General features: G+C 49.5%; 1 protein-coding gene across 2 annotated transcripts in view; it reads left to right on the top strand.

The window, feature by feature from the left end:
- The first annotated feature begins 503 nt into the window (after positions 1-503).
- The window catches only part of Ebf4 (EBF family member 4), a 43,211-nt gene continuing 23,211 nt past the window's right edge, over positions 504-20,503 (top strand). The window contains exons 1-7 of one of the 2 annotated variants that reach the window (XM_070006901.1): positions 504-821; positions 1,344-1,465; positions 11,011-11,167; positions 11,401-11,464; positions 11,640-11,695; positions 13,316-13,389; positions 14,338-14,406. In XM_070006901.1, the coding sequence (XP_069863002.1) occupies positions 504-821; positions 1,344-1,465; positions 11,011-11,167; positions 11,401-11,464; positions 11,640-11,695; positions 13,316-13,389; positions 14,338-14,406 (860 nt within the window). Of the gene's footprint in view, positions 822-1,255; positions 1,466-11,010; positions 11,168-11,400; positions 11,465-11,639; positions 11,696-13,315; positions 13,390-14,337; positions 14,407-20,503 lie in introns of those variants that run through there. The other variant, XM_070006900.1, reaches the window with a different exon arrangement.

Below are 20,503 nucleotides of genomic sequence, written 5' to 3'. Positions count from 1 at the left end.
GCGCGCGTCCGCCGTGGCGACAGCGGCGCGTACTTGGAGGAGGGAGACGGGGCCACCAAGAGGCTGAAGCTTCGTCCGGTGGCGACGGGGAGGCCGTGGAGAGATTCCTGGGCGCCGTGTAACGCGCCCCTCGGCTTCGGCCGGGCTGCCCGGCCGCGCAGCCCTAGATCGTCCAGGGCCCGGCCTCCAGGTCCCCCGCCGGACCTTCTTTTTCTCGCGCGCGGCCTCCAGCAGGCCGCAGACCACCCTCCCGCCCCCCAACCCCGGCGACCGACTCGCCAGGGTCCGCCCCGCCGCGGCGGCCCCAGCCCGGCCGCTCCTCCCCCGATGATGTCACGTCCCCGGCCGCCCCTCGGCCGGCCGCGCCGCCCCGCCCCCGCCTCCCCCGGCCCCTCGTCCCCTGGGCCCGCCCGCTCGCGACAGCCCTCCTCCCGCCCGCGCTCCCTTCCTACGGCTCCCGCTCCCCGGGGAGCGGCGGCGGCGGCGGCGGCGGCGGCGGCGGGATGGCCCGGGCCCGCGGCCAGGCCCCGGGCAGCGGCGGTCGGCGGCGGCCACGGCGGGGCGGCGCGGGAACCGGGCCCCGGGGGGAGTCGGCCGGGCTGCTGCTGCTGCTGCTCCAGGTGCTGCCGCCCGGGGCTGCGGCAGGGCCGGGGCGCCGGGGCACTCGGGGCGCAGGCGGTGGCGGCGGAGTCTGCTGGCTCGGCGCTGCCCCTGCTTTTCCCCGGGACGCTCGGCTGCTGCTGCTCCTGCCACCGCTGCCACCGCTGTCGCCGCCGCCGCCGCCGACGAGCTCTGTGCCCGCAGCCTCCGCCTCCCGGATGGTAATCAGCGCCCCGCGCCGGCGCCGCGGGCGGGCAGGAGGTGGGGGCGGCGAGGGGGGAAAGGGCGGGCAGCCCCGCGCCCCCGCCTCGCCCGCGGCAGCTCCTGGGGCGCTTAGAGCGCCCCCCCCCCCTGACTCCGACGACCACGGCCCTGGGCAGCCGCCAGAGCGCGCCTCTGGGGCGCCTCCGTGCGGACCGGGTGCGGGCTGTGCTCCCCGCCCTCCCCGCCGCGCTCGCAGTCCGCCCGCCAGCGCTCAGGCCGCGGGGGAATCCCTCCATCTCCCCGCCCCGCGCCCCAGGAGGGGAGGGGACAGCGCCGGCGCCCGCGGACCCGCTTTCTCCGAGGGAGCGCCCCAGAGGCGAGCGCGCACGGAGCTATCCCGACCGCGCGCCGCGCTGCGCTCCTGGAAGGCGCCTGGTACCGTCGGGTCGGCTGAGCTGCGACATCCACAGCCTCGGCGGGATTCGATCCTGGGCAGTGGGGGCGCCCACCAACTGCGCGTCCTTATGTTCCCTGCGCAGGACGCTCTGCCCCGCGGCGGGCTGAACCTGAAGGAGGAGCCGCTGCTGCCGGCCGGCCTGGGCTCTGTGCGCTCCTGGATGCAGGGCGCCGGCATCCTGGACTCCAGCACCGCGGCGCAGAGGTAAGCGCTCGACGGGAGCCCGCGAACTCGGGTCGGACCGCTCGGAGCCGCTCGGAGCCTTCGCTTAGCTTTGCTGAGGTGCTGGAACGGAGGGTAGAGGGAGCCCTAGCTCCGGACGGTCCTGGCGAGCACTCCAGTGCACCCTGTCCCAAGCGTCTATGCCCTAGTCTCTTGAGCATCTGGGGCGGGCCGGGGCGGGGCTTCTGCCTCCACTCCGGGCTGTTCAGGCTCTGCTTTCTGACAGTCGCCAACTGCGGTCCAGGGTTTAGGAGGAGGAAGCATCCCCTCCGTCTGCAGACCCTGAGCCATGACCCACAGCTACCAGCCGTCTAGGAACGTCCAACCCCTCCTTCCTGGGCAGTACCGATTCCTCAGCTTGTCCAATTCCACGGCTTTCTGCCAAGAAAGGCAAGAAACCCTGCCCCCTTCTTCCTTTCCCACGCCCCTCCTTTCCCACGCAGGTCCAGAGATACAGCTGGGGGATGAAGAGGGTAAAGAGACAGTGGGCAGTCGGCCGTGGCTGGACTGACGGGTTGGGAAAGGGCTAGGGCTCCGCCTCTCTGACAGGTGTCTTTTCGGATCTCTTCTGGCTCGCTATTTCAGAGTTCTAGGCGGGACCAAGGTGGAGATTTGGATGGGAATTTGAAAGGTTAATGGACTTTAGCCCCTACTGCGCTTGGGACCTGGAGCTTTTTATAGCCTCGCCTTGAGAGTAGGGAGGTTAGACACTATGGGGACTTCGGTGTGACTGGCTTTAGGGAGGGGCGGAGTCTGCTGGGGCAGGGTAGGCACTGGGCTTCCGGAAAGTCTGCCACTGCTGTCCAGCAGCTTGAAGGGATTCATAGGGAGCTATCAGGATAGAGTAGGTCTGGCACGTCTAACTACCCAGTCCTGTCCAGGGATACCACTGATCGTGCTCACCAACCTCACCCAGTTAACAGACACCCGGGGTCCTTCATGCGCCACTGAAACTGTTTCTGCGAGCTTGTCTTTTCATGACCATCAGGAGGGAGCCCTGGGGAGTGTCTGGAACTGAGTCCTCCTGGACAAGAAGAGGTCTTGCACGAATGGCCATAAGTTTTAGAGTGATATAACTATATTCTAGAAAAAGAAACTGGACGGTGGCAAACTAAATCCCACCCATCTTATACAACTACTGTCTGCGTTTTCTTGTGTCTCCTTCCCTCTTTTCTTCCCATTAGCTGGCTTTTTCCTATGTTGTGTTTACAAGGCTGTGTGTCATGCCTGTTTTCCTGTTGGTTCTGACTTTTTCTGTAACTTGAGATGTCCTCAGGAGTTGCTGTGGTGTCTCTGAAATTGAATGTTCCCTTTTCTCTCTGACCTTTCCCCTCTGTGCCTGCCCAGAGCCAGCAGGTTGGATGAGAGTGTGAAAGAGATGGTGCCCTGTGGCCCAGGTGGGGTGCAGGAAGCTTTTGGGGGATGAGGCTGTGGCCCCCTCCCCCATCTAGGACTGCACTACCAACAGTGTTGTCTGTAGGGACCGGGTCTCCAGAGCTGCCTCACTGGAACTCCCAGGGGTTCGTAGTTTTAATAGGGAGATTTCTTCAGGCTAGGACTGTTTGTCTCCAAGTCCAGGAACTTTCTCTATCTCAAGGCCCAGACTGGGAGCCGCCATATGTTTGATCATTTATCTTCCTGGCTTCCAGAGAGGAAAAGCTCCTCATTACTCCTCATGTTTCCCCACACTGTCATCCCTCCCATTTGAACCTTCTTCTTTAGCTAGTCATTTACTCACATCTTCCCATTACCAAACTGCAAAAGGAGCATCTCTGTCCTACCACCACCTCCCTGGCTTCATTCTCCTGTTCTTCTTGGAACAGAGTTGCCTTTGCTGTCTTCCTTGCCTTTATCCCATGGCCACCTGGTTAAAGGTGCCCTAGACCCAGTCTCGGTGCTCATTCCTTCATAGCTGGAAGGATGACTGTGTCTTGGTTTCCGACCTCAGCCTCCTGGCCTAGTGCCCCCACTCCAGCTTTTCATCCCTCCCCCAAACCATCTTCTTTGCACTATGGATCAAAGCCAAATTTCCAAAGTACTTTTCTCTGATCATATCTCTGCCCTGATTAAACTGAAAGTGACCCCCAAGCCTCCGCTCTCTCTGTGTCCCCATACTGCCTCAAGAAACTGTGCATAGCTGCCTAAGGATGTTTACCGTAAGCAGAGTCAGTAGTCTCTGTCTGCCCCACTTCTTCCTGGACAGTCACCATTCAATGCTTATCACAATCTGATGCCAACCTTCTTTCTCAGCTTCTGTAGATGTAGCATTCAGTGTAGGAGAATCAGCAGGACTGCCAGTAAGTCCTAGCTTTAATCACTACCCCTGCCCTCAGCACCCACATGTCCACTGAACAAAATCTTAGCAGCCTTCAAGACCCCCACTCCGCCATAGCACCTGCTCTATCTGTGCTCTCCACCTGCTTAGTACTGCCTAAGAATGCTTACCACAGAGCAGGCTCTGCCCCGCCTCTGCCCATTCCCATCTTCCTGCAGAGTACAGATAGCAGTCTATTCATCCCAGTGTCCACAGCACACAGGACACACTCAGGCAGTTCTGGGTATCCATTCCCTTTGGCTTCCCCATCTTTACCTTGGTAAGCACCAAGAACCAGGCACCAAAGCAGCTATCTCCCCCTAATCTTATAACTTAGCCTTTTCATAAATGCCAGGGTTTAACAGAAGGCAGGTAAGGAGGAAAAGGCTCAGAAGGCTTGGTTAAACTGGGAATGGGAGGATTGCCAAGAGAAAGAAAGGTTCTGAGCAAGAAGCTAGGAGAGAAGAGGGTTCTTCTCCCTGTCCACCAGTGAAAGGAAGGCTGGTGGCAAGGGCTTCCATCTCCCTGTCAGGGTCTCCCTACCAGCAAAGCCTGCACAAGGATCCCTAGTCACTGTTCTGACTGCTCCTTCCCTGAACCAATAGGACTTTATCTCTAAGACCCAGAGGCACAGTCCCTATCTACTCCCCAGCCTCCCTTGCAGTCCCAAGTGCTGCTAAGGGCTCAGCTCAGTGGCAGCTGTCTTCTCCCGATGTGCTTCCCAGACTAGACCTCTGGCAGGCCCAGGCCAGGCCTTTCCCTGCAGGAGACCCCCAGAGAATCCCTGGCCAGCCTTTTCCCATGAGCTAGTCACAGCACACAAGCAGGGCCCGGGAGAGGGAAGCCAGCTGGGGCTGCCTTTCCTGTAAGCTGCTACAGGCCAGCCTCCCTGCTAGGAAATGCTTTTGTTTGCTTTAATAATTGATAGCCAGCCGCTCCTCAGCCTGGGACCTGGCAGCCTGGTCTGCGGGTAGGTGGTAAGAGGGTGGGCAGAAGAGAAATGGGAGGGGGTTAGGCAGTCTGGAGGTAGAACTGAGGGAGAGAAGACCAAGCTAGTAATCCTCTTTCTCTCTCCCACCCTATAGCCTACAAGACCTGGGCCACTGAGCCTGGGGCAGATACTGGGAAGTAGAAACAGGGTACCTGGAGCCTCTGTACCCCAGTCCTCTTCTGTCATTAGAACCTTGTGCATACAGGTGCTGTGCAGCTGCCTCTAGCCACCTGGCCCTCCTCACTTCTCTACCTGCATGGTTGGGATGGGTGTGCTACTGACTTGATTTTCTCTAGTTGGTGACACAACCAGACACTGGCTGGACATATAAGGGACTAGGCAGGACCAAGCCAATAGATGGTGGCTGGGAGCAGAAATGCCAGGTGCAGTGTGATGATCATCAACAGTCCCAAGGGCCCAGAGAATGCCTGTGGACCAGTGTGGGCACAAATGGGATGCGTAGAGAGATGGAGGATGTGGAAGAATGGAACAGGGGACTTGTGAATCCATGCCAGAGTGTCAGGGAGAGAGGCTAGATTTAGTGCAGAGAGGCTTTGGGGGAAGCTGAGACCTGGGATGAGATGTAGGAGGTGTTTTTTTTTCCTCTCTCTCTCCTTTGCCTCCTGATGGAGGGGGTGGTGAGCTTCTTTCCATTGCTGATGGCTTCAGCAATGGCGTATGCCCTTACCTCGGCATTCACACTTGAAAATGGATCAAAGTGCTTCTCAGAAACTTGGGCTTCTCAAAATGGGCAAGAGTTAAGAGTTGGTGGGAAGCTGGCACTGGAAGCTCACATCTAGCTACTCAAGAGGCAGAGTTACAGTTTGAAACCAGCCTTAGTAGAAACATCTACAAGCCTCCATCTCAAAAGAAATAGAAAAGAGCCTGGCTGGAGGCATGGCTCAAGTTGTACAATACCAGCCAAGCAAGCATCTGGAAGTATTTTGAGGGCTGAGTTCAAGCCCTTGTATGGGGGTGGGGAAAATGATTTGGTGTGAAGAAGGAAAGGCAGAGGCTCCAGGATACCTTGTCCTCAGGAAGAGGGTGAGGGGCTGGCATGGTTGTTATTAAATTGTTTATATCTATAGCAAGCATGTGATGAAGGATTTGTGTGACATAGGAATAGAGAACAGAGATGCAAGGAAGACTTTGTGCAAGAGAGCCTTGGCAGAGTCAGATTGCCAGGAAAAGAGCTCTGGGGCATCTCCAGGGACCTGCTGGGCAGTGTCAACAATAACAGCCAGACAGAGTAGTCCCCACTATGTCCCCACATACATCCCTGTGTACTCTGAAGTAGAAACAGTCTGCATGGCGATCCTTGGGGTCCACTGACCCTGGACTCCCAGCACAGTGCTCAGGAAGCCTGGGCACATCTATTTGAAACAGGTCAGGTTTCCTTTCAACAACAACAACAAAAAATGTGTGCAGAAAACAATTTCTGGAGTCACAGACTCCTGGTTTATCTGAGGACAGAAAATGGGAAGGGGGCAAGTGGAGCACAGTAGAAATACAAAAGTGAAATTTTTTTCCATCCCAACTTTGGGTTTTGTAGTACTTGTACAACCCCCCCCCATACTACTCAACATCCTCTAGAGTTGAGAGGAAAGCATTTTGAACATTGTGTCTAAATCAATCTTTTCAAGAAAGTAAGGAAATGTGTAATTCAATTTTGGAGGCTTACGAAAGTGGTTAATGTGGCTGTTTTTGTCACTCAGATGCATTTATCTTTTTTAAAAAAGGCGCTTATGTGGTACGCTTTGTTTCCTAATGATGCTAAGTGAATGAAATGTCTCTGAATTATGGGCTCCAGCAATACGTATGCTGGGTGGGCCAATGCTCATTCACAGTTGTTACAACTTGGATCAGCCAAGCAGTACTCAGGCCCTTGGGGCTATAGCTTGGCTGGCTTCCTCATAGCCCAGGTGGGGGCAGGCGGGGGGGGGGGGAGGCTAGTAGTTGGAACCCAATCCATGTTCCTCCAGGACCTTTATTAAAGAATCTTCTTGCCATTGCTGTAGGGCTTGTTGAAGAAGTCACAGCTTGCTCTGCCCATATGCTCTCTGGCTGTTGCAAGTTTGGGGAGCCAGAAGTACTGGAGAAATAGCCACCATAGAACTGGTGGGGACAGACTGGAGTCATGAGACTCCTGCCCCTCTGGTGAGACATTCATTCTATATCTCTCCAGAGCTCCTCTGGGGATTGAGCATAGTTTGTCCCAACGGGAGCACTTTGAAAATGCACCCTTGATAGTCTCTGTCTTTGTCTTCCCCAATCCCTTTTCCTGGAATCACTGCCCAAATAAACTGTTGGTATTTCAATCTTTGTCTCAGAACCTTCTTCTAGGGGAACCTAGAAGAAACACTTGCTCTCCCAGCTGTAGGAGGAAGGGGCTGGCTTGATGCTCCTTTTCCTCTCTACTCTAAATTTGTTTGTTTGTTCAGTGCCAACATTGGGGCTCAGACTCAGGGCTTCTTGTCCTTACTTGGCCTTTTTGCTTAAGGTTGGCACTTTTCCACTTGAACCATACCTCCATTTCCATCTTTTTGCTGGTTCATGGGAAATAAGAGTCTCACAGACTTTTCTGCTCAGTTAGCTTCTCTTCTTTATCTTCGATAAAGAATAAAGAACACATATTACTAGACATCTTGGAGATACCCCCCACACACACACACACTCCAACGGTGGTCTTGGATAGTTTCTACTTTGGATACTACAGAACCAAAGACATTGGCCTTTATCCACAGCCTTCTCTCTAAGCTAGTCTGGGAGCAGACAGCAAGCACCCCACTTCTCACTTCTTACAGGTGTGTATCCCCACACACCTGTGCTCATGATGTGCCCATCAGAACTCAAACCATTGGATATCTCCTAAGTCATTTGAGTACATCTCTTTCTCTCCATCCTCTGTTTTCTTTTCTTATTACCAGAGCATCAGCTGCTCCCAAAGGAAAAAGAGAAGAAAAAAAAATCTCTTCTCCTTCCTCCCTATGAGGCTTGAAGTTCCATTCAACAGGTGTTGACATCACCTACTGTGGTTGGAGATTCAGGAACCTTGGGGCAATCAGAGAAGGAAGGCATGGTCTAGCCTGCCTCTATTCTCCCTTGCTTCCTTTTCCTTCCCTTAGGCTGTTCCTTGTGTCACTCTGTGACTTGTCCACAGGAAATACTAGAATGTCTTTAGAGCAAACTCTGTAAAGATTTTGATTTCTTCACATGTCCAGCAAGGGTAAGCATCAGATCAACAGGAGATGTTCCCAGGCCTGGAGCAAGGAGCAGCCCACGTGTTCAGAGGAGGTCTTGCCCATTCTGCATGCAGGCCTCCTGCTCTGAAGGGGCTATCATTAATATTGTTTTGTGTTTGGCCATAATAATGAGCCTGTCCCGGTGATGTAAACTAGACATTGCTGTCCTATGCATGTGTGTAAGTCCAGGATGGTGATTGTGTCTCCTATCCACTGAGCAGTACAGGGTAGGAGAGTGGAGCAGGATAATGTTCTAGGTTGCCTCAGGGAGGGTGGAGCTGTGGAAGTAGCTGGCAGGGCGTGTGAGATGGTACAGCCCCTGCCTGTGTTCCCACTCAGCATCAGATACCTGGTCACAGGACCCCAGGGGAACCAGTTTGCTCCCCTACTCTCACCTCCTCACATAGGGAGGCCCAGCAAAGGAAGTTTGGCTTCAGGGTTAGACTAGACTTCCCAGATCTGGACTCAGCAGGCTAGCAGGAACCAGAGTTTCTGCTAGGTCCAGCCAGGACCCCAACTTGCCTGACATTTGCCAATGGAGAGGGGCCACATGGGAGAAAAAGCTCAGGCCAGCATCACCACCAGTTTAGGATTTGGCCTGGCAGTGCAAGGGTAGAAAGAATAAGCTGAGTGGTCCAGGGGATTTTGTTTTCTCAGCATCCTCCCTCTTCTGCCAAGGCTTTTCTCTCTCAACTCTCCTGAGTTGACTGAAAACCTCCCAGGCTCTTCAGAATGACAAAATAAAGGGCATAGGTGATCTGGGATTGCTTTACAAGGTCACACCTCTCTAGCCTTCCCTGCCACTAAGGTGGTCCTGGAACCAGTTTCTGGTCAAGTTCAAGCTAAGCTGGCTGTGGGAGAAGGAGGGAGGAGTTCAGGGTTGGTGCCTCATTAGCATATTCATCAACAGTAATCAGGGACCTGCTGCGATCAAAAGCCCTCTTTGGGCTTCCCTGCCTCTCAGCTGGTTAGGGAAGGGAGTGGAGGGTTGGTCAAGGCCTCTACTTGAAAGACTGTAGCCCGGTGGTGGGAGGGATGGGGGGGGTTGAATCTTTAAAGAGGAGGGGTGCTGCAGGTGGCCTCTCCCCCTTACCTGAATAGTGAGGCAAAGACCGGTCACTTCTGCCTCCTAAGTCAGTATTTTAATGGCCCCTGTGGCTCCCAGGGAGGGACATTGTAAATCCCTCATGTTCATGACACTGTAGATACTACAGCTTAGCATGAAGCCAAGGCAAAGAATAAATTGATTTTAAATTATACAGAGAAAAAAATAATAAATGATATAGAGAAAAAAAGTGAAGTAGCAATGAATTTGACAGCCATTGTCACAATGGAGTGCCCCTTATGTTTCACAAGATACTGTTTTCTTTCTCCCCTCCTCCTCCTCCTCCTCCTCCTCCTCCTCCTCCTCCTCCTCCTCCTCCTCCTCCTCCTCCTCCTCCTCCTTTTTTTTTTGTGTGTGGTTGTGGGGCTTGAACTCTGGGCCTGTCCCTCGGCTGTCCCTCAGCACTTCAGCTCAAGGCTAGTGCTCTACCACTTGAGCCACAACACCATTTCCTGTTTTGGTGATCAGAGTCTCACAGATTTTCCTGTCTGGGCTGGCTTTGAACCATGGTCCTAAGATCTCAGCCTCCTTAGTAGCTAAGATTACAGGCGTGAGCCACCAGCGCCTGGCTATCCCTACTTCTTTATAGTGTGTGTGTGTGTGTGTGTGTGTGTGTGTGTGTGTGTGTGTGTGTGTGTGTGTGTGTGTGTGTGTGTGTGTGTGTGTGTGTGTGTGTGTGTGCTTGGTGTGCTTGTACTGGGGCTTGAACTCAAGTCTTGGATACTGTCCCTTAGCTTTTTCCACTCAAGGCTAGTGCTCTACCAACTTGAGCCACACTTCCACTTCTGGCTTTTTGGTGGTTAATTAGAGATGAGTCTCATGCACTTTCCTGCCTGGGATGGCTTCCAACTGTGATCCTCAGATCTTAGTCTCTAGAGTATCTTGGATTACAGGCGTGAGCCACAGGCGCCAGCTAGTTGTTTTTTGTTTTGTTTTGTTTTTTTCCCTAACCTGGTGACATCTTTCAGGGGGAGTGGGGAAGACCTCTACCACTCTGTCTTGTGTCCTGGCTTTCTCTCTGTGAATTTCCTCCCCTTCAACTCATTTAACTCTGGCCCAATTTGTTGTGTGTGTCCAGAGATGACACACTACTTGCAGTTCAGTAGAGACCTAGTACATGGAGCCTTGTTCGCTTCCAGTTTTTTCCCTGGCCTTTAATATCTCTGATAGTTTAATGGACATCATCACTTCCCAGACAATGCCACAAGCCTCAGCCATCAACTGGCATTCAGTGGGTATTGTGTTCCAGAACCTCCCAGCTATTCATTCTCTAATGCTGTAACAGGTGAGCTCAGGGACCTCTGGCCAAGATGGGTTGGTTTACAACTTAATTTTGACAATTGGCCTGGCACCCGTGGCTCACACCTGTAATCCTAGCTACTGAGGAGGCTGAGATCTGAGGATCATGGTTCAAAGCCAGCCCAGCCCCTTATCTCTAATTAACCACTAGAAAACCAGAAGTGGTGCTGTGGCTCAAGTGGTAGAGCGCTCGCCTTGAGCTGAAGAGTGTAAGGATAGCGCCCAAGCCCAGAGTTCAAGACCCACGACCAAAAAAGAAAATTGACAATTGGCATTTCAAAATGTGGAATCCAAGGAACTGGCAGTAGAGCCTGACAGGATGCCTTCATACAGCATCTGCTGTGCCCTTGTTCCCAAAGGGCGGGTTGGGGTGACCCCAGTGCCAGAAGGGTCTTTCTGGAACAGAGTTGGTCCTGGTTAGGGTAAAAATCCCATCCAATTTTTTTTTTTTTTTGGCCCACACTCATGACATGTTGGAGCCCAGGCCTAGCCAGCCCACCTAGCTGGCCAGAAATTGTGGGGTCTTTCTCAGTAAAAGATCCTTCCAGTGGTTTTCCAGTTCCTTTCTTCCTGCAGTGGTGTGGGCCTGGCACGAGCACACTTTGAGAAGCAGCCCCCTTCCAACCTCAGGAAATCCAACTTCTTCCACTTTGTGCTGGCCATGTATGACCGGCAGGGGCAGCCCGTGGAGGTGGAACGCACAGCCTTCATCGACTTCGTGGAAAAGGACCGTGTGAGAGGCTCATGGGCTCCTCTGGGACCTGCACTGGGATGAGAATGGGAGGGCTTTAGGGACACCCCTCCCCCCCCCCACATACTGGGGCAGATAAGTGGATAGATCATGAATGGTGAAGGGTGGGTGAAAGACTGGAAGGGAGGGAAAGATAGCAGGGTTAGAGAGAGGGGTATGGATGAAGGAGGTTGGAGTGTCTCTGAATACTTGGGCATCCTGTCTTGTCTCTACAGGAGCCAGGGACAGAAAAGACAAACAATGGAATCCATTACCGCCTACGGCTGGTATATAACAATGGTAAGTGAAGGCTGCTGTCCCTTCTTGACCTAGACCCAGAAGATGTCTGGCTACTGCAGCACTGTGACACACAGGATGCTCCTCACCAGGGCTGGGGAAGGGGTGGGGGTGGACTGATCACCTGAAGGCGCAGGTGCTGCCCTGACAGCAAGATCTCTCCACCTTCCCACCCCAGGACTTCGGACAGAACAAGACCTCTATGTGCGTCTCATTGACTCCATGTCCAAGCAGGTAAGCCGGCCCAGTGGATGCTTAGGCCTACTTCACTCTCTTTTCAACCATATCCTGTCATTCCCAGTGAACATTCTCACCCCTATCCTAACTCCCCAGTGCCTCTCTACCCTCCTAGCCTACCTCTTCCAGCTATTGCAGTAGGGTTGTTACTCTTGCCTGCTAGTCTAAAAAAGACAGTATTTGTAAAAGACACCAGCATAGGCCATATATCCTTAAGCATGCTAGCCTATGATAGAAATTTAGGTGCATGTAGTTTATTGGAGCAATAGGAGAGTGAGCTCCTTAGGAGAAAGGAGAGTCAGGGGAGCAGGGCAGGAAGATGCTCAGCAAACAAGCAGTCTAAGGTAGACTCCAGCCTCAGCCTGATCCTCAGGGAGCTCTAGAGAAGGAGCCAGAATTGGCCAGTGAAGTGAGGAGGCCAGGTTTTTTACACTCTGGATGAGTCAGTTATTAGTGAGGGGCCACTCCTAAGGGGAGTATGTACCGAAGAGGAAGTTTCCATCACCTGAGAACAATTCTCAAGGAAGGTCCTCTGCTACCAATGCAAACCACAGCAAGGGAGAGACATAGGTTCAGTAAAGGGCTCTATCTAGGTGCTGGCCCAAGAGTTAACATTGTAGACTCTCAGAACCTGGCTGATGTGACAGTCACAGAAAGCAGGCTCAGGAGCTAGCATAAATAGCTTGGGGAAACAGAAACCTCCATTAGCTCTGAAGGATTCTGCAAGGCCTGTTCAAGTCTCTAGCTTTTCAGAAACATTACATAGGCTAATCGGGAAGGTGTTACGTTTAAATGGGCCTGATCAGTGGTCCTGGAATATAAGGCAGCAACTTGAGCATTCCTGAACAGACAGAGGCTTCTAGCAGCCTCCATCCAATCCCACTGCAGGGGAAGAAATATTTCGTCTCCAGAAAGCCCAAGGTCACGGTGGTAAGAAAGGCAGGACAAGTAGAAGCATGAGTGTGGAACAAGCCCAGAGTAAAAAGGATTCCACAAATGGAGGAAGAAAATTGAGAGGCCCAGAGAAGGCAGTTTTGGAAGCTCATTTTTTGCTCAGGGGAGGGAGGGGGCTAGGAGATTGGGGAGTAGGGGATCCAATAGTCCAAGGAAGTGACAGGCCTGGGCTGGGAGCTGAAGGGGAGGCAGGAAGAAGGGGTTGTATAGCCCTTGGATTTGATTAGACATACACCGGTGACAGAGACAGAGGCTCACTAGGATCAGCACAGAGGATGCTAGGGGAAGGAGGAGCATGATATCGTGTTGGGAGAGAAGCCTATCAGCCCCACTGGCCTTGATCCTAATGGTGTGGAGTCCCTGCAGGCTCCAAGCCTAGAAACAGCTACTTGCAGACAGACTCAACTGCAGACCTCCTGCTGTGTTGCCACCTTGGTGGTGTTCCTGGTTTGGGGGAAGGGAGTTCTCTTTCTGGGCAATCAGGCTCCAAACTCCTGCTTTGCACTCCTGGGCTCTCCCCGAACAAGGCAGCGGGCATGACCTTCTGTGGGGGCAGGGCCTCCCCTCAGTCTGGGGTATGTAGACACAGGTGCACCTCCGTGTGCCACCTAGACCTGAGAGGAGCCTCCTGCCCTCCACCCTGAGCACTTCCCCCTCCCCCAGGCCATCATCTACGAGGGGCAGGACAAGAACCCTGAAATGTGCCGAGTTCTCCTCACCCACGAGATCATGTGCAGGTGAGACGGACTACATCGCCCCTGCCTTGTTCCTTTGTGAAGATGGGGCTGAAGCCTCCTCTGGGCCCTGCCCCTGCTCCCTGGAGAAGATTGGGGCGGGGAGGAGTGAGGAAAGCGTGAGATCCCTGGGCACAGAGCTGATGGAAGAGAGGGTCCTTGAGGCCCCATTAGCCTGGCCTGTTTATGTGTTTTTGTAAGACAAGCCTCCTGTGGTTACTGGAAGCTTAACTATAATAAAGCTCTGGGGAAGAGTTCACTGAGGGGGTGGGTGGAGGGAGGGCCTGAGCCAGCCAGCCAGAAGCCCCTCCCCCTCCCCATTAGCTTAGAGCTACAGGGAGGAGGGCACCTGAGGGCAGATCTCTGGAGAGCAGGTATCTGGAGGGCAGGGTCAGGATGGAGTGGGCCCTCTTGGCTCCCTCTTCTCCAGGACCCCAAGCTTGGCTTTTCCTACAAGGGCTCCAGGCGTCCAGCCAGTCACACAGCACAGACCCCCAGAGGCAGCTCCTGATAGGTGGAAGGAGACCGGGTTTAGAAACCTGTGGTTGGGAAGGTAGCCAGCTTTGGGGAGAGAGGATGAGCCCGAGGGGCTCCTGGGGTGGTGGTCTTGTGGTGTGCTGAAGACATGGGCAGGATACTTTGCTATTCAAGAGTTACCTACTTATCATTTGAGCTCTTTCCTATGCATAGACAGTGTTTCCCAAACAGTGAGAGAGACTCTGCCCGTGGTCTGCCCTTTCCTGAGGACAATCTGAGCCTACAGTGGAAGCTGTGGAGGTCTGCAAGGACCCTCCCTGCCTTTGTCCCCCAGGCCCCTGGGAGTGAGCCCCTGTGCCCAGGTCTTCCTCATCCAGAGACAGGACTTCCATACCCTAACTCAGGCTGCCCTGGCCACCTTCACACTAGCAGTCTCTTTCTCCCTCCCTCCCTCCCTCCTTATCTTTCCTTCAGTCGGTGCTGTGACCGGAAGAGCTGTGGTAACCGGAATGAGACGCCCTCAGACCCGGTCATTATTGACAGGTACAGGCTGGGGGAGGAAGGCCTACAACTGCTGTGGAGATGGGCTGGGGTCAGCCGGGGGAGAAACTGTGAGCCACCAGGGGGGGTAACTAAGTTCCCTCAGGAAGGAGCCAGGAAGACCAGGGGTGGTGTAGAAGATAGGTGGGAGGAGGGGGGAGAGTAGAGGGAAAGGACTGGCTTGAACAAGTCTCAGCTGCTCACTGCTGTTTTGACCTCTCTGAGGGAGGAGAAGCTACTGGAAAACTTCACTGAGACAAGGAGGATTCTTGGCAGGGTTCAGTCATAGGCTGTCAGGATGATGCTTGTGAAAATGTGTTCTCCCCTCCCTCCCACCACCAATTTTTAACAGTATTTCCTTGTAAGTAGGGAAGTACAAAAATCCAAAGGATCAAAAGCATAAGTAATGAAATGGTGTAGCGTGTGCTGTACACACTCATTTGCACTTTACCTTTTTTTTTTTTGGCAACAATATACCTTCAAGATGGTTCCATATGGGAACATAAACAGTACCTTATTCTCCTTTTAACAGAGAAGACATTCACAAGATGCAAAAAAGTCAAGATCTTTAAAAGGACTGACAGGAAATGCTTTCCTCCTCTGCTTCCATCCACCACTTATTTCCCTCCAAATAAGATAAGCACCCATTGTTTGCAGGTTTTTATGTATGGGTCCTGAAATACTCTGTGCCCATTCAAGAAACTACAGATAGAAAGTATGCCCTCACTTTTTGAGACAGTCTTACTGTGTAATCCAGGCTAGCCTCAAACCTGTGACCCTTCTGCTTCAGCCTTTCCAGTGCTAGCATTAGAGGCATGCCCTACAACGTCTGGCCTGGGTATAGTATTTGTGTACCTTTCTCTTTATTCTCACATTCTAAACACATTCATCAGTCCTATTCTTTTGCTCTGAGAAACATGTCTGAGAGCTTATATCAGGGCACAGAACTCTCCTTAGTCCTTTTTGTGACTGTGGAAGATGATATTGTATTAATAGACTGATTTCTTTAACTGTTCTGCTATTGTTGGATCTTTGGGCTGTTTTCTGGGATGCAAAAAATGCTATTGTGAATTACTTTATCCATGTATCATTTTACAACTGTGTAAATTTATAGGAAGGATAGAATTAAAAGGATACATACGTTAGCAATATTGATATTTATTCCCTTTGAACAAAAAAGCTAAGGGACAGCACCCAGGCCCTGAGTTCAAGCCCTACACACACACACACACACACACACACACACACACACACACACACACACACACACACACACACACACACACACACACACACCCAGGCCCTGAGTTCAAGCCCTACACACACACACACACACACACACACACACACACACACACACACACACACACACACACACACACACACACACACACACACACACACACCTACCAAACATCTAGGAGGAAATATTTAGGAAAAGTAAACTAAAAACAAAAGTATAGATCCCAAGGGAACAATTAAGGCTGCAGATAGAAATTTGCAAAGGTTACTTTTTAAATTTATTTTGGGTGCCAGTCCTGGGGCTTGAACTCAGGGCCTGGGTGCTATCCTTGAGCTTCTTTTTGGTCAAGGCTTGTGCTCTACCACTAGAGCCACCGTGCCACTTCTTGTGGATAGAAATTTGAAGGAATAAGATCATCCAAGGAATGAATGCTGATTGAAAACAGAGGAAGTCTGAGAATTGAATCCTGGGGTGCCACGTGTTTAGAGACGATGCAGATGTGGACCAGCAAAGGAGAATGAGAAGAAATTACAAGTAATAAAGTGGGAAAGCAGAGCATCATTGAGCCCTAGAACTCACATAGGAAATGTTTCTAGACAGAAGAGTAGGCGATTGCATGATAGACGCAGAACTGACCAGTAGATTTAGCACTGTGGAGGGTATTGGTGAGAAGAATGGCTCAGCAGAAGCATTTCAGTGGATGGAAGGGCAAGAGTCTGCTAGGATGGTGTCTAAGAGAAAATGCAAGAAGAGAATTTAGAAACAGCACACAGGGGACCTCTTTCCAATTATATATATATATATATAATATATATACATAATGTTTTATATATATATATAACATTATATATATATATATTTTTTTTTTTTTTTGGTCGGTCGTGGGGCTTGAACTCTGGGCTTGGGCACTGTCCCTGTGCTCTTCAGCTCAAGGTGAGCACTCTACCACTTGAGCCATAGGGCCGCTTCCGGTTTTCTAGTGGCTTATTAGAGATAAGAGTCTCACGAGTTTCCTACCCAGGCTGGCTTTGAACCGGATCCTCAGATCTCAGCCTCCTGAGTAGCTAGGATTACATTTGTGAGCCACCGGCACCCAGCTACCTCTTTCCAATTTTATACTTTGATTTGAAGGGATCCAAGGGTTCTAGGAGCACAATGTAAGAGCAAGAAAGATATATAGCTAGTTCTTTGGCTGATGAGGAGCACCCAATAAGGAAGGGGGAATGAGGATACAGAGAAGGAAAGAAGAAAGGTTTGTGAAAGCAATGTCTTTCTGTTGACCTAATCAATGGGATCTAGAGCTCAGGCACACACCTTGGTTTTATCTGGGAGCACAGACAGTTCATCCATAGAAATACCAGGGAAGATGGAGAACCTGGAACTTGGAAGTGGGGTAAATACCCAGTGTGGGAGTTCATTGACATCTTCCTATGAGTGCTTGATTTTCTCAGTGAATTCAGAAGAAAGGGCAGTCGTTGACGAGGATGGGGAGAAATACTAGAGGACATGAAATAGCTGTACAGGAGGATGAATGGACTGGGGAAATACCACAAGATTGTCAAGCAGCATGAAGTGCCTGTCTGAGGTTTGTGGTCATACATTCAGTAGGAATTTTCTTTGTTTATATTGGGCTGCACAAGTGCAGGTACAGGACAGGTGGGTGGTCTCATGAAAGCTGACTTAGGGGTTTTTCAGGTGAGCATTAGGAAACCTGAGAGGGTAAGAGAATGGAAAACATTTGCACAGCAATATTTACCCAAAGGAACAGGAGAGGGGAGCTTACTAAGGGGAGGAGTATGGGAGGGAAACAACATAGTTTCTATGCAGCCTAAGAATTGTTGAAGTTGAGGATCTACACAGGGGTTGAGCTGGAAGTTATAAAGGGGGTGGAGAGTAGGCTTGCTGTAGGTGAAATATTTGGAGGTTGTCTTTATGGGTATTATGTGGCCAAGAGAAATGGGAGGATGAGGATAGTAGAGAAAAGGTGTTCAAGGAATTGAGATGAGAGGGTGTTTGAAGAATTATCTATTTATATCAATATTGAAATCATTAAGCATTATAACAAGATCAGCATTCAGGAAAGAGTATATATAAATTGGGCTCATGCTTGTAATCCTAGCGACTCAGGAAGCTGAGATCCAGAGGATCACATTTCAAAGCTAATAAGGTAGAAAAATTGGAGACTCTAGATCCAACTAACCAGCACAAAACTAGGCTGGTGGCATGGCTCAAATTCTAAGCAAGCAAGCAAGCCAAGCAAGAGTGGCATCCTAAGTTCAAACTCTGGGAAAAGGGAGTATATGTAGTGAGATATACATCTATCTATCTATCTATCTATCTATCTATCTATCTATATCTATATCTATATCTATATCTATACCTATATATATATATATATATATATATATATATATCTGTATCTATTATGATCCTGGAGCAAAAGCTTCAAAGAATGAAAGCAAGTGCTCAGGGTTGATAAATGACTGCACCAAGCAGTGGCCATCATAGCTTTTTCCCTTCTGTAATGAAACAGGAGTATCTCCTTGACTTTTGTTTCTATTATCTGACAAGGTTAGCCCATTCTTGTGTGTTTAAGGTTGTTTGTGTTTCATTCTCCCTGAACTGTGTTCATATCCTGTATTTATTCTTCCATAAAAGACTGCATTTTCTTAGTGACTTGAAGAAGTATCTATGAAAGAAATTAGTCTTTTGTCATGAGTTGCACATACTTTTTTTCTGGTTGATTGTTGCTTATGATGAAATTTGCCCCATTTCTCAATTTTATTTTATTTTATTTTTAGTTCTAGCAAGGGTTTATTTTAGTATGACAGGTAAAATAGGGAGAAATGAAGAGAAACATTTTCTGCAGGAAATGGGAGTTAAAGACTCTCAGTCTTTCAGTCTCTCAAGTACTCTGAGCTTAAAAAATCCTATATATTTTTAATTTTATAAGTTTATTTAATGATACATTTTGTACTATCCTATGGTTTCTTCCGGTACTTTTATGATTTTATTATTTATATTCAAATATTTGACTTGTTAGGTTCCATACGATATATACAAAAGAAAAATAAAACAAGATAGAAATAATGAAACATATAGTTAATATTCACTGGGAACTTATCAAGAAAGCTGAAATCAAGAATATTAAAAATACCAGGGGCTGGGTGCTGGAATGGCTCACACCTGTAATTCTAGCTACTCAGGAGGCTGAGATCTGAGGATCACAGCTCAAAGCCAGCCTGGGCAGGAAAGTCTGTGATTCTCTTATCTCCAATTAACCACCAGAAGACCAGAAGTGGTGCTGTGGCTCAAGAGGTAGAGCACTTGCCTTGAGCTAAAGAGCTGAGGGAAGTTGCTCAGGCCCAGAGTTCAAGCCCCACAACTGATAAAAACAAACAACAACAACAACAACAAAAAACACCAGTGAAGGTGGAACTCCCATTTCATACTACTATCTATCCCTCTTATAAAGATTAACTGAATTTTTAGTGTGTATTTCAAAAAATATAATTAGGGCTGGGAAAGTGGCTCAGTGGTAGAGTGCTTGTCTTGCATGCATGAGGCCCTGGGTTCGATTCCTCAGTACCACATAAGCAGAAAAAGCTGGAAGGGGTGCTGTGGCTCAATGTGGTAGAGCGCTAACCTTGAGCTGAAGAGCTGAGGGACAGCGCCCTGGCCCAGAGTTCAGGCCCCAGGGCAAAAATAAATAAATAAATAAATAAACTGAACTCCAGACTCAAATGAGTACCAGACATGAGCAAAAATAGTCAAGCAAGAGCACTGGGCCCTGAGTTCAAGCCCCAATATTGGCAAAATAATAATTATTATATATAATTAATAAATCATTATAAGAATTATAGATGATAAACAATTATAATTAGTACAACTAGTTATTATATAATTGCTACATCATATTAATTATATTAGTACGGTTAATTATCATGTAATTATAAGTGATATTATATAGTAGTAATTATTATATAATAGATTATATTGTTTTTAATCACAGAGTTTAAGATCCTTATATGACATATTGTATAGCTAAAGCTGTGTTTAACTTTATAACAATTATATCACATTGTAGTAGTCTATTTTTTTTAATTAGTATTACATCTCTAAGACTTACTTATGTTGCTGTGTTTTGCTTTGCTTTGGTTTGTCGTATTTTGCTGTAATAAGCAAACTTGATATGAACATTCTTGTTTGTGTCTCCTAATTTGAAAAGGTACAACTGTTTGTTTAGGATATAAACAAGGACTAGAATGGCCAGGTCTGTATTAAATGCACAATGTCAACTTTACAGGTTAATGTCAAACTATTTCCTAAAGTGCTTGCACTGAGTAACATACTCCCTGAGCCAGGCTGTGTTCCTGTGTTGTGTACCCTCCCCAGCTTTTGGTATTGTTTACCAGTTTCCTGGGTATACAGGAAATTTTGTCATGGCCTTCATTTGCATCTTCCTGATTGCTAACAAGATTGAATGTCTTTTTGCTTATTGGTATTTGCATTACTTCCAAGTGTATACTAAAGTCTTTTGGCTATTTTTCTTTTCTAATCATTTGGGAGTTTTGATGTTGACTTTGGTGGTCCATTCTAGATCTTCACACTCAGGGAAGTATATGGCAAGTATCTCAGTGCTATTGAATTTATCATTATTTCCCTCATGGATTTTATTCCATACTTTATTTAGCAATTTTTTTCCTCTGCTGAGGTCATGAATATACTGTTGTGTATTTTCTTTCAAAGGCTTCACAGTTTTCCTTTCCAGATTTAAACTTGTAATCTGTGTGGAACTAATTTGGGGGTTTGGTGTGAAGTAATGAATCAAATGTAATTATCATCTGTTTATGAATC

Source organism: Dipodomys merriami, unplaced genomic scaffold, assembly GCF_024711535.1.
Source record: "Dipodomys merriami isolate MVZ:Mamm:240054 unplaced genomic scaffold, mDipMer1.0.p SCAF_7, whole genome shotgun sequence".
Taxonomy (NCBI): Eukaryota; Metazoa; Chordata; class Mammalia; order Rodentia; family Heteromyidae; genus Dipodomys; species Dipodomys merriami.
This window is presented reverse-complemented; position numbering and strand designations above follow the sequence as displayed.